This window comes from Leptonychotes weddellii, chromosome 3 (genome assembly GCF_054177405.1).
Source record: "Leptonychotes weddellii isolate Sample4059 chromosome 3, ASM5417740v2, whole genome shotgun sequence".
In the NCBI taxonomy this organism is placed as follows: domain Eukaryota; kingdom Metazoa; phylum Chordata; class Mammalia; order Carnivora; family Phocidae; genus Leptonychotes; species Leptonychotes weddellii.
This window is the reverse complement of record NC_138371.1, coordinates 5,991,346-6,004,688: the sequence shown is the minus strand read 5'-3', so window position 1 is coordinate 6,004,688 and position 13,343 is coordinate 5,991,346. Positions and strand designations below refer to the sequence as shown.

At 47.2% G+C, this 13,343-nt stretch overlaps 1 protein-coding gene across 1 annotated transcript in view; it reads left to right on the top strand.

The window, feature by feature from the left end:
* Positions 1-13,343, top strand: part of SAG (S-antigen visual arrestin) — a 39,751-nt gene that overhangs the window by 7,244 nt on the left and 19,164 nt on the right. The window contains exons 2-5 of the mRNA XM_081813373.1: positions 2,059-2,112; positions 5,069-5,203; positions 9,407-9,467; positions 11,826-11,870. Of these exons, the coding sequence (XP_081669499.1) occupies positions 5,129-5,203; positions 9,407-9,467; positions 11,826-11,870 (181 nt within the window). The 5' untranslated portion in view covers positions 2,059-2,112; positions 5,069-5,128. The remainder of the gene's footprint in view (positions 1-2,058; positions 2,113-5,068; positions 5,204-9,406; positions 9,468-11,825; positions 11,871-13,343) is intronic.

The following is a 13,343-nucleotide window of genomic DNA, read 5'->3' as shown; positions in this document are numbered from 1 at the left end:
CACCATAGCACACACCCTCCCCAGTGTCTATCACCCAGCCACCCCATCCCTCCCACCCCGCCCACCACTCCAGCAACCCTCAGTTTGTTTCCTGAGACTATGAATTCCTCATATCAATGAGATCATATGATACATGTCTTTCTCCAACTGACTTATTTCGCTCAGCATAATACCCTCCAGTTCCATCCACGTTGTTGCAAATGGCAAGATTTCATTCCTTTTGATGGCTGCATAATATTCCATTGTATATATATACACCACATCTTCTTTATCCATTCATCTGTTGATGGACATCTTGGCTCTTTCCATAGTCTGTCTATTGTGGACATTGCTGCTATAAACATTGGGGTGCACGTTCCCCTTCGGATCCCTACATTTGTGTCTTTGGGGTAAATACCCAGTAGTGCAATTGCTGGATCGTATGGTAGCTCTATTTTCAACTTTTTGAGGAACCTCCATACTGTTTTCCAGAGTGGCTGCACCAGCTTGCATTCCCATTGGAGAAAAATTTTAAATTACAGACAAGAAAAAAAAATTAAATACAAATAAAACCTGACATACCTACCACACAGAGACCACTGTTAGCTCCTTAGTACGTATCCTTGAAGATCATGCATATAATGCATATATGTGGATATACATATAGGTATGCGTACGTGTGTGTGCGTTTGCAAGGTGTGGTCGTATTACACATGCCATCCTATGACCTTTGTGTGGTCACAATCTCTACCTTCCTATTCCAGATATTTCTGTCTTACACGTCACCTAGACCCTATTCAGATTTCCTGATGGAGCCAAATGTCCTGTAGATCCTGTTTTTCAACTGGAGATCCAGTCTGGGACCACGCATTACATCTGGATGTTGAGTCCCTTGAGTGTCTTTTAATTGAGTACCTCCCTTTTCTGTGACATTGGCTTATGAAAGACACCAGCTACTTTTCCGTTCATCTGAGAGCTCTCTCATGGTGTCTTCTAGCTTGTTCCTCTGTTCCCCACATTTCCCATAAACCAGAAGTGATGTCAAAATGCTTAATGGATTCCAGTTCACCCAAGGTGATACATCATGTCTGGCTGGCACCATTGTCAATGCTAAGATTGACCATGGACCATGCCTGGTCTCCCGCTGTGCAGCCAGGCTAGCACCTTGTGATGAGCCCAGGATCCATTTGCCATCACTGTGGTGCTAACAGGGACAGCCATATCTCCATCAGCTCTTCACCTGATGGTTTTGACCCCAATGAATAATCTTTGTTTGAGTCAATCATTTCATCAGTAATTTTAGAGGGAATTTTACGATCATTCAGCTATGATAAGACCAACAGATCAGGAAGCAATGGCCTCTGAAAAGATAATTTGTTACAGTTCTTGAAAGGAGGGGGCAGCCTCTGCCACTTAGGGCCACCTGGGGAAGCACCATGTTTGGTCAGGAGGCAGAGGGATGGAGGGGAAAACATGGGCAAGAGTCTTCTTGTGGTTTCCACAGGAAACAACTGGTGAGGCAAGATAAGTGGGTTTAAGATTGGAGAGTTTGAATAACTTCATCTGGCTCTATGGTGATGGGCTTTCTCCAGTTGGCTGAATCCTGGTCTGGGGATGATTAGGGCAAAGCACTAGTGGCTCAAGCCTGTCCCAGGAGGAACCAAGGCCACTGAGGTGCCTGGGCTCCGATTGGTTAGTTTGCATATAAAAGGCAGTTTGCTGTCTCTAGGGAAAGGGGTAGCCCTGGGAGGGGCAGTCTCTCCAGTGTCCGCAGAGCCCCGGATGTCAAAGCATCAGAAACACAGAAAATAGGGGGCACCTCGTTGGCTCCATCTGAAGACCATGCAACTCTTGATCTTGGGATTGTGAGTTTGAGCCCCATGTTGGGCATAGAGTTTACTTAAACAAACAAACTTAAAAACATACAGCAAATCAAAAGTCATGATTATTCCAATCAGAGTTTGTCAAAGCATGTTTTTCTACTTCCATCATTCCTTTTGCATTTAGTAGCTGGCATTTCTCTGTTAAAAAAAAAAGTTTTCTCCCATAGAAATTGAAAATATTGTTTCTTAATTTTAGCTATTACCAGCTCTCACACTGTTGCTGACTCCTCCAGTGACTCCTCCATGTGCTGTAAGTATAGTGAGATCCCTCTTCTAGATGCTGGAGATGGGATAGGTACAAAGAAGAATCTCTGCACTCCCGGAGCTTACATGCTAGTAACGACGGGGCAGGGGACAGACAGGAAACAAGATACACGCATGGGACACAGTGACAAGTGCTATGGAGAAAAATAATGCAGAGGAGGCGGCGAGTTTTGGGTGAAGCGGCGCGTGATAGGCAGCAGGGTGAATGGGGTCACACTGAAGTAAAGACCGAGAGCAACACAGGAAGCAAACCAAGGGGCTCTCTGTGGGAAGAGTGTTCCAGAAGGGGAAGAAGGCAAAGGCCTTAAGGCAGGGTTGAAGAAAAGCAAAGAAAACAAGTGGGCTGGAGCAAAGTGGGTGAGTAGTGAGAACTAAGGTCAGGGGCGCCGGAGTGGCTCAGTTGGTCAAGCTCAGGTCTTGATCTCAGGGTTGTGGGTTCAAGCCCCGCATTGCGCTCCATCCTGGGCATGAAACCTACTTAAAAAAAAAAAAAAAAAGAGGGTCAGAGGTAACAAGGGATCAAATCTTGGAGGGCTTGCAGGCATTGTCTAGGCAGGGAGGAAACCCCCGGAAGTTTCCACAGATGCTAACATTTCAAATGTTAGAACAAGCTTTCTGCTTAGACTTGCTTCATTCCCAGATACCATGTCAAGTTCAATATGTAAATGTGTTAATGGCTACAGAGTCCCGTCTGTTTATTCCCTGAATGTTCTTGGAAGCAGCTGTTGAACGCAATGGTGAGGGAAACAACGGGACGGGCCCCTGCCCTTCTGGAGCCTCGAGTCAAGTAAGGGAAGAGAGACCATACAATAATCTCCCACACAAGGTCAAAGGCAACTGTGCCTCCAACCCAGCCCGTGAGGGAGGTTGGGGAAGGCTCCCAAGGATGGGACTCCTCTCTTCCAGCAACTGAAGTGTGAAAGGAGTCAGCAAGTTGAAGAGAGAAGAGGATTGTTCTAGGCAAAAAGAACAGTGTGGGGGAGCAGGGGGGTGTGGTGCAGGATGATGTGGAAAGTGGGTGCCCAAGTCCTTTCTGAGAACAGCGGGAGATACTAAGCGGAGAGGACAGATCAGGGCTCGGAAGGGCCCTCGTCCACTGTGGAGAAGGGCCTGGAGGCTGGAGATGGACGGAGTCAGACAGCAGGAGACATTATGGTCCAGGAAAGCAAAGGGGGTGCTGTGGACGCAGGAGGAGGCTCTGGGGAAGAGAAGATGAGGACAGATTCCAGAGACACTGGGGAGGTGGGGGTACAGGGAGGGGGAGGAATTGACAACACTCGTCTCCATAATCAATAGGGCGTGGGGTGGAGGAGAGGACCTGTCTGGTTCTGACGTGTTTTTGGAGTAGTGTTGTTGGGGTCCGGAGCCGACGGCCAAGAAAGAATTCTTGAGACGTCTTCGGTGCAAAAAGGTGCTTTTATTAGAGCACGGGGCCAGGACCAGTGGGCAGAGAGAGCTGCTGGTCCGGGGTTGTGAGGAACAACTGACTATATATTTTGGGGTTGGGGAAAGTCAAGACAAAGGGAACTTCCGAAAGGATTTTCATATGCTGAAGAAGATTTACAGGATACTGGAGGCCTGGCTATTGTCAAGCTAAGGTAGTTTTTCTCTCCAGCAAGCCATTAACATTAAGACAGGAGCTTCCTGGAGGAACATTATGCTCAGCCTGCCTCAAGTGTTTGTCAGTGGGCTTCAGGTTACAAGGACAGTGAATTTTATCTGCATTTCCTCCTGCCTTTGTTTCCCACATCGGTTTGGCTTGTGTAACACCAGGGTTCATCTTGAGGTTGACATTTCTCCTTGACCTTTTTGTTTCTATCCCCACACGCAAGGTTGCATTAGCTGCCTGCTGAGTTTAATCAAGTCTGTTGAGCACTGGAAAATCCCCTGTCCTAGTGATACTGGGAGTGAAGGGATAATCAGTCTATTTCCAGAACCCAAAGAGGGTTAGAATAGAAAGGAGCTTTTCTTTAGCTCTCATCCCTCCCACCACGCCTTCCCCACTGGAGCTCCCACATCTGTGAGCCCCTCTGGAAAAAGACTAGAGGCCTTTGCCTAATGCCTAGAACTGCTGAAACCACCAGTTCACCCGTCTCAACCCTAATCCCATTTCCACTCTGCTCCTTAAGTGGGATTTGGCTTCTAGACATTGAGACGTGGGTGTGGGCCCCCTCTCCAGATCCCCTACAAATTCCCCCACACACGTCAAGCCAGGGGCCTTGGCAGGGTCATCTGGTTACACAGAGCAGGGGCCGGCCGCTCACCCCGGAGGGACAGAGCCCCTCTCCTCACCTCCCGGGCTCATCAGGCTGGCTGCACAAGGTACATGACCACCCCCGGCCCAAGGCTTCTCAGACCTGGGGCAGGCACAGGGAGAGCAAGGGGCAGGACCATGGGTGTTTTCCTGTGGTCAGTCTGCCATAGTTTCCCCTTTTCCGTGTGGTTTCACGGACTTTGCTTGTTAACGAGACTCAGGGTGCACTGAGGTCCAGACAGCTAAGACGGCCCTTCCACTGTGTGTCAAGCTGGGGAGCGGTGGGAGAACAGGACAGGACTCCTGGGGATTTAACATATCTTGAAAACGATATTTGTGAAGTGGTTATGTTGTGGTTTTCGGGAACCTTTCCTATTCTAATTACCATGGGACATCATCGTGATAGAATTTTAAATCCGACCCGGCGAAGGCTAGTCAGGAAGTCAAACCTTCCAGCTGAGGTTTACTAAGAAATGTTTGAGGCTTATCGAGAAAAAGAAAACACATGTTCTAAAAAAAAAGCCCCCCAAGGTGTCATAAACGCTAGACAGAGAGGCCTTATTTCATCGAACATCGATATTTAAGCAGATACAAGTAGATGTCTACTGGGCACGCAGGACCTCACGGGTAGGTTTTATACCCAGAATGTGCCTGGCTGCACATGCAGCCTCGTTTTCCCTTTCCACAGCCCGCTGACACCTGACGCACACCCCGAGGTGGGAGAAGCCAGCTGCCAGGGACACGTACCATGGCCGCCAATGCCAAGAGCAGCAAGTCTGCACCCAACCATGTGATCTTCAAGAAGATCTCCCGGGACAAGTCGGTAAGTGGTACAGAAGTGAGTGGCTTGAGGGGAAAAAAAAGGTTTCTTAAAGGAGCTTTTTTGAGAATAGACATGGGGCACCTGGCAGAGCATGCAACTGCTGATCTCATGAGTTCAAGCCCCGCATTGGGTGTAGAGATTACTTAAAAAAAAAAGACACGATCAACACTAAAATCCTGAGAGGCTGAGGGAAGCTCTGTGTCTGTGTTCCGTTGCTATTTGCGATGAATGATGAATGAGATGTAATCGAATGAATTGCACACATACAACTTCTTTTCAGTCTCTTAAAGAACTTAGCCCTGAGACCCTTAATTTTCTCCTCATCTCTCAGTCCCCACCCTCTTACTTCCAATTTTACTTGTTTTCCTAGCTGGCCTTGAACGAATGACTTAACCATTTCAAACACTGCTTTGTCGATACTAACTTGCGGGGCCCTTTGTCTTCTTGCTGCCTGCCTGGGGAAAGCCCCAGTGCTGGACTAGGGCAGCTCTATCTTCCGTGCACCTACCCCAGCCACCATGCCTTCAATCCGCACTTGGCTCAGGGCCACTGGGTAAGGGAACATGGCTACCAATATCCGGGCCGCTTGTGTATCAGCAGAGATGATGCCCCTGTTGGCTCCATCGGGGGCTCAGTAGACGGTCTAGATGTGCCCATGAACTTCTGGCATGGGAGGCCTGACGGAAGGTCACCCCACAGGCTCCATGGACAGGGTCTTCTTACTCCATTCATTGGCTTCTTAGGGGCTGACAATCTAGCTCGGCGCCGTCCAACTCCAGCTGCAAATGTTATTTTAAAGCGTGTAGCTGCCACAATAAAAAAGAAGAAACAGGTGGAATTCATTTTATCATGTATTTTATTTAACCCAGTATATGCAAAAAACTATCACTTCAACATGCAAATGATATAAAAGTTATTGATGACATTTTACGTTCATTTGCTAAGTCTTTGAAGTCTGGTGCGTATTCTCCATTTATAGCACGTGTCAGTTTGGAATGGCCATATTTCAAGTGTCCTGAAGCTACCTGTACCTTGTTGCTACTGTGCTGGACAGGGTGGATCTAGATCATTCTTCTGGTTCACTTCTGAGACATTCCCATAGAAGTGGTTGAGAATTTTGCTTTCAAAGGCTCTTCATACAGTTGGATTCGGTCGCTCTTTACTCCAGCAGCTTAGCCCTGGGGACTGTTTCTGACACTGAGTCAAGGTGCAGGACCCAGAGAATCATCATCAGTGCAATTAGACGCTTACCCAGCACACGCGGTTCTGAAAGCAGGTAATCAAGGGACTTCTCAGAGCTCTATTTTCTGTGCTTTGTAAACCTGAACTTTGGATTTTTTCTCTAGGGTTTCTCAAATGTTAAGCCTATATTGGGCCCAAAGGAAACTCTCTGATCCTCATAGTGCAACACAAGAAAAACAGATCTGTACCAGGCACTCTCTGTCCTTTCTACTCCCAGCTGAGGAACTCCACTTTGGGGTGATAATTTGGGGACCCCCTCAACAATTCATTCCCCAAACTCTCTCCCAACTTTGTGTCTTCCCAGCACACTTTGTCTTGACTTCTGGCAGAAGAAGAGAGAAACCACTCCTGCCGGGCCATGTCATTTTCCCACTTTTATCCCCCCCTCATACCTATAGAAAACCTTTGAACCAAGAAATTTAGAATTGCTGTATATGGGGGGAGAATCCACCCATTAATGTCTCACATAGTAAGACTATTCCAATTGCAAGCTCTGTATGGCTCCAGGCATGGTGCACCAGGAGCCCTGGGCCCATTTCTCTGTGATTCTCTGCCCTCTGCCCTCTGCTGTGATCTTCATCCTCCAGCTGGTGGCAAGATGGCTACTCTAGCTCCAGGTGTCTCACCCTCACTTCCTTCCTGAAGAAGGAAGAGGCTCTTACTTCCTGGTATCTCTTCTAAAGAGTGGGAAAATATTTTCCCAGCAGCCCTCCAGCAGACTTCTCTCATATCTCATTGGTCAAAACTGGGTCACATGCACACCCTAAACCAGCCCTGAGCCAAAAGGAATTGGATAATCATAATTGGATCAGGCCAATCAAGAACCATCCTCTGGGGCTGGCCTCTCTTAGCGCGGGACCCCATGGGGGATGGTGAACCCTGAACATAATTGGCAACTTGTATCCAGGAAGAAGGGTGCTTGGTTTGTTGGTTGAGCAAGCAGCAGGTAGGCCACAGTCCCACATTGTTCAGCACCATTACTCTTCCTGCTCTGCCCCTTTCCTGCCCTCCCCTTCCAACTGTAGCAGAGGACATGCCTGTGCTCCCATCTGAGGTTCATGCTAGTTACACCTGGGCCTCAGGGTCCACCTCCTCACTAGCGTCCTCCACCGTCAGCCTCTCGCTCCCTACCAGTACTTTGCCTGAGCGTAAAAACAAGTACAGACCTCATGCATCTTAAAGACAACAACCAACAAACTCCCCTTGACCCTATTGCCTTTCCATTTCCTCTTCCTCCACAGCTAAAGCTTGAAAAAGAAGAAAACACACTCTCTCCACCTACCTTCAGTCTTCCCTACTGCCAACCTCAATCAGATGCCTAACTGGCTTTCCCCTCATCCATTCATTCTCCACTTTGCTGCCAACGTCGTATCCTCCATAAAATGGGGCTAATTTCTATCTCACAGAGTAGTTATGGGGATCCAGTGAAATAATGTAGACAGTGCTGAGCTTGGCCCCTGAGACACGATAAACACTCCAAATGCTGTTCAGCTGCAGGTCTTTCATCCTGCTTAAAATACTTCAACATTGGGGACACCTGGATGACTCAGTCGGTTAAGCATCTGCCTTCAGCTCAAATCATGATCTCAGGGTCCTGGGATGGAGTCCCTCGTCAGGCTGCCTGCTCAGCCGGGAGCCTGCTTCTCCCTCTCTCTCTGCCCCTCCCCTACGTGCGCTCTCTCTCTCTCATAAATAAATAAAATCTTAAAAAAATGCTTTAACATCTTCTTAGAGTCTTTAGGATTGGGTCCTGTAAGACCCTTTCTGGCATCAGCCTGCATCCCTATTTGGTGGCCATTCACCTGCAGATGAAGCCATTGGTTCCAGAAGCATTCTCTTGATTCTGGGCTTTGTATACACTGTTTTTGGTTTTGTTTTGTTTTGTTTTGTTTTGTCCAGAAAACATCCTCACACCATCCAACACCTACCTCCTTCCCAGCCACCTGACTATGTAGTCCTTTGGGTGCTTCAACATCAAATAACTGTGAAGGTATAGGGATTCACTCCAGGATATCTGATATGAGGGGGTGGAAATACTAGATGATTGAATGCCAACAGAAATGATTCTGGGAGTTCATGGACATAAGAATACGAATTTAAGAGGGTTAAGGAAGAAGGGGGCTAGGTAGATGTACACACTCACTCATTGGTGCCCTTAGCAAATGTAGATTAGAATCCTGTTGTGTACCAGGTACTGTGGTAGAAACTTGATGGCCAAGAGATGAAAGAATTCCTACCATCAAGGCACTCACTGTCCTGTGGCTTAGAGCGGTGAGTGATGGGGAACACGATCCATGCCCTTCCACAAAGGGGGTTGGCAGAGACTCTCACTGCCAAGGGCACAGAACAGACAGGAAGAGGACCGAAACAGCGATCATTGCCCCCCAACTCCCCCGCCCCTCTTGCTCAGAGCATGGGTTCTGGCGTACCTGTCTAGCAGCTCACCTGGTTGGATTTCAGGGATTCTGGGACTCCTGCTTCTTGGCTCAGTTCAGAAATTCTTCTAATGAGGAGGGGAAACCTTTCATTCACAGACAGAAATAAGAGACTTAAATGTCAGGAGGAGCCTCATTTACATAAGTCTAACTTTCCACTAAAGTATCATCAGTGAATTCAACAAGGTCACCTGGTTAATGTCAGACCTGGGCTTGGTGGGAAAAGGTGGGAGAACAGGGACCATCCAGAGGGGTGGGAAGTCTTCCTTGGAGCAGATTTATGGGGCTGAAGAGAGAGCACAACTTGCCTGTAATCCATAGTCCCTGCCCACAGCCAAGCGGGGAGAGAGGAGGTGCTGGGCAAACTGCAGAGCCAGGCAGCAAGTCTTCTCAAGACTAATCAAAATGTGCCAGTTGTTGCCACGTTTGGGGGGCCTTGGGGGGCTTTTTTGCTTGTTGCTGATTTTTAACTTGCATGCGCTAGTGTTCTTTGGCCACTTAGAATCCGCATCTGTTCTTCCTACAGGTGAGCATCTATCTGGGGAAGAGAGACTATATAGACCATATTGAACAAGTAGAGCCTGTTGGTAAGTTGAGTTTGGAGTGAGATTTTAATTTTAATGCTGGTTTTCCTTAAAGCCATTAGACAACTGCTACTTTTGTATTTCTTCAAATCATCTCTGCTGATAATCTAATCAAAGAAATGCAAATTAAAACATCAGCGAGGTAGCCACTGGCTGATTGGAAACCATTTCAGAGCATGGGGGAGACAAAGGACTCATTTCTAGACTATATAAAGAAACTCAGCAGTAAGAAAGACAAAATCCAGTTAGAAAATGTACAAAAAACATGAAAAGCAGTTCATCGAAGAAGATATATGGATGGCAAAGAAGCCCATGGAAAAATGGTCAGCATCATTATCCATTAGGGAAATGCAAATTAAACCACATTGGATTGAAATATCATTATACACCTGTCAGAATGGCTAAAATTAAAATAGTGACAATACCAAAAGATGGTGAGGATGTTGAGAAAACAAATCACTCATACATTGCTGGCGGGAATGTAAAATGGAACACCTACTCTGGAAAATCGTTTGGCGGTTTCTTTAAAAATTAAACATATACTGGGCGCCTGGGTGGCTCAGTTGGTTAAGCGACTGCCTTCAGCTCAGGTCATGATCCTGGAGTCCCGGGATCGAGTCCCGCATCGGGCTCCCTGCTCAGCAGGGAGTCTGCTTCTCCCTCTGACCCTCCCCCCTCTCGTGTGCTCTCTCTCATTCTCTCTCTCTCAAATAAATAAATAAAATCTTTAAAAAAAAAAATTAAACATATACTTACCATCTGACCCAGCAATTGCATTCCCTGGCACTCATCCCAGAGAAATGAAACTCACATCTACACAAAAACCCATTCGCGATAGTTTATGACAGCTTTATCTGTGATCTCTCCAAACTGGAAGGAACCAGAATGTCTCTCAATAGGTGAACCAGTTGAAACAAGCTGTGGCAATCCATACCATGAAACTCTACTCGGCAGTAAAAAAGAACGAGCCACTGATACAATAGTGTATGGATCTCAAGAGTCTCATGCTGAGTGGAAGAGCCAATCTCAAAAGACTGTATGACTTCACTTAGATAACAATCTAGGGATGATGAAATTATAGGAATGGTAAACTTATCAGTAGTTGGGGGGGGCATGCTAAGGATGGATGCTGGGGGGAGGGGATGACCCAAGAGATAGCTCTTTGGTGAGGGAACTGTCAACCTCCACATGAGATCAAATGACTTAGAACTGTACATACACTGTACCCCGTATCAGCTTCCTGGTTTCGATATTGTACTACAATTATCTAAGATGTAACCACCAGGAGAAACTGAATGAAAGATACAGAGGGACTTCTCTGTGCTATCTTTGCAACTTCCTGTGAATCGATAATTATTTCAACTAAAATAGCTATTTTTAAAAAGAGAGAGTGTAAAAAACCTGGCGTTTCTAGGCACTTGAGGATGAGAATGTCCCTGAGCAGAATGCTTTCTGGAAGGTCATTTGGCACTATGTCATTGAAATCCAAATCCAGTTCTACTGTTGATGGATACAAAAATGTATCTGTAAGGATGTTCATCACAATATTCATGATAATGGGGGAAATTGGAAATAAATGCCCTAACGGGGGGGTTAATTAAATAACTTATGGTATGTCCATTCAATGGAGCCATGTGTGGCCATTAAAATGGTGAGTATGTATTATATGTGTGTTTGTGTAAGAATAGATGTTTGCAATTTATAGTTGTATGAGAAAAGCAGTTAACTGAACAGTCTGTATTGTGGGATCTCGTTTTTTTAGTAAAAACATCCATGTAAGTGTATATACATGTAGTAAAAAAATTCTGCGCCAGTATCTTGACAATGGGTATCTCTGAGTGGTGGATATTTGGGCGACTTTGTTTATTCTTTGCTTAACTTCCCTTTCTAATTTTCCTATAATGAACATGGATTCCTTGTGCAATTAAAAACTGCAGAGAGGTGGCTCAGTCGGTTAAGAGTCTTGACTCTTGATCTCAGCTCAGGTCTTGATCTTGGGGTTGTGAGTTCAAGCCCTGCTTCGGGCTCCACGCTGGGTATGGAAACTCCTTGAAAAACAAAACAAAAACTACAGATAAATATATAAAGAAGGCCTCTGGTCTCTTTCAACTTTTTTTTTTTTAAGATTTTATTTATTTATTTGACAGAGAGAGATAGCAAGAGAGGGAACACAAGCAGGGGGAGTGGGAGAGGGAGAAGCAGGCTTCCCGCGGAGCAGGGAGCCTGATGCGGGTCTCAATCCCAGGACCCTGGGATCATGACCTGAGCTGAAGGCAGACACTTAACGACTGAGCCACCCAGGCACCCCGTCTGGTCTCTTTCATCTTCTCTGCCCTCATTGTTGTCTCCCTTTTGGTTTAGATGGTGTCGTGTTGGTAGATCCCGAGCTTGTGAAGGAAAAGAAAGGTGAGCCGGGCTTCTCGTTCTCCCAGGAACAGGTCTGGTCTGATCTCTGGGGAGGAGGAGCGGGAAACAGCAGGTGCTCTCTCGCACACCCATCACCTCCAGGCCCTGTCACCCACGTTCCCTCGTATAATCTTCAGGACACTGTCCTGTTCCCATCGGAGCTCACTGTCCCCATTTCCCAGATGAAGGTAAAGACCCAGGGGAGCCGCTTGGCCAGGGCGGCAGGATAGGTAAACGGTGGATGGAGCATGGAGGGTAGGTCCATGGGCTCCACCAGCTGTGCCAGGGGCAAAACTCAAGAGGGCTCCTTGGTGGGTTTATCCCAAAAGGGGGAAATCGAGCCTGCTGGATACTACTTTTTTTTTTTAATGCTGACCGTGGTGGTTCTAAAGCAGAGCATCCTTGCCGATCTCCGGCAGCTGTGATGTGTGGGGCCAGTAGTTTGGTGTTAATGACAGCTGTGTAAACTAAATCAGGACAGACCTGAGTTATCTTATGATAATGTCACTGACTCAATTCCATTCTAACTACGCTCTTTGGAGTGGTTGCTACTGGCAACCCCAAGGAATTACTCCCACCCCTGGGGGTGCCCATGGGAGCACATCAGATGTGGGGCCGTCAGCACTGAGGGGGCATGGCTCTTCTATTGTCTCTGACTTCCTCCTGGGCGCCATGCTTCTCGGCGGCACCTGGAGGAGCCTGGTTTGAGCCTGGAAAGCCCACACCCGTGGCCAGAGACGGGCACCTGCTCTGAGGGTAAGCAGTGTCCAGTGAGGGAGGCATAACGCCAGGTCATCTCTGGGCACCTTGCTCTCACAAACACTGGATGAGGGGCAGGCAAGGGATCAGTGGCTCTTCTGAGCTTCGTGGTGAAGACATAGACAAAATCCACCAACTAATGACTTCTAGGGACTTGGGGGGACCACTTCTGACATGCTTTCTGTTCAAGAAGAATGCACGTTGTGTGCTTTTATTTACCCCATTAAAGACTTGTACACAGTCCACCCTCAAAACCTATAGTTTCGTATAATCCTTTCGGTCCACTGGAGGCATGGATTATGTCTGTTTAATTAAATTGAATTTTCAGAGGTGTTGACTTAGAGAATGCTTGATAAGTTTCTGAGCAAGGTGAAAAAAGCGTTTCTGGGATTTAGTTGCTTCTCTCCTCTTGGTCCACGAGCGCCTGTCCCGCTGCTCTGGCCGATCCCCAATCTGTCTTGCTCCCTAACGCTGTTTCCCTCTGCTAATCACCTTCACTCTCTGTTAAAAGCCTCCCGAGGTCCCCAAGCGGGTGGGTCGAGAGAAGGGGGTGGTGGGATGGAGGACACAAGGGAGTCTGTAGGCAAAATAGTGCTCATGGAAGGTGCCTCCCCATCTTCTGACTCACACAGGTCTTTAGAGTAATCAACACAAGCCCCAGGGAAGGTGCTGGATCTCCAGAAGGGTGTAGGCTGGCTGGGTGGTGTGGTTCTC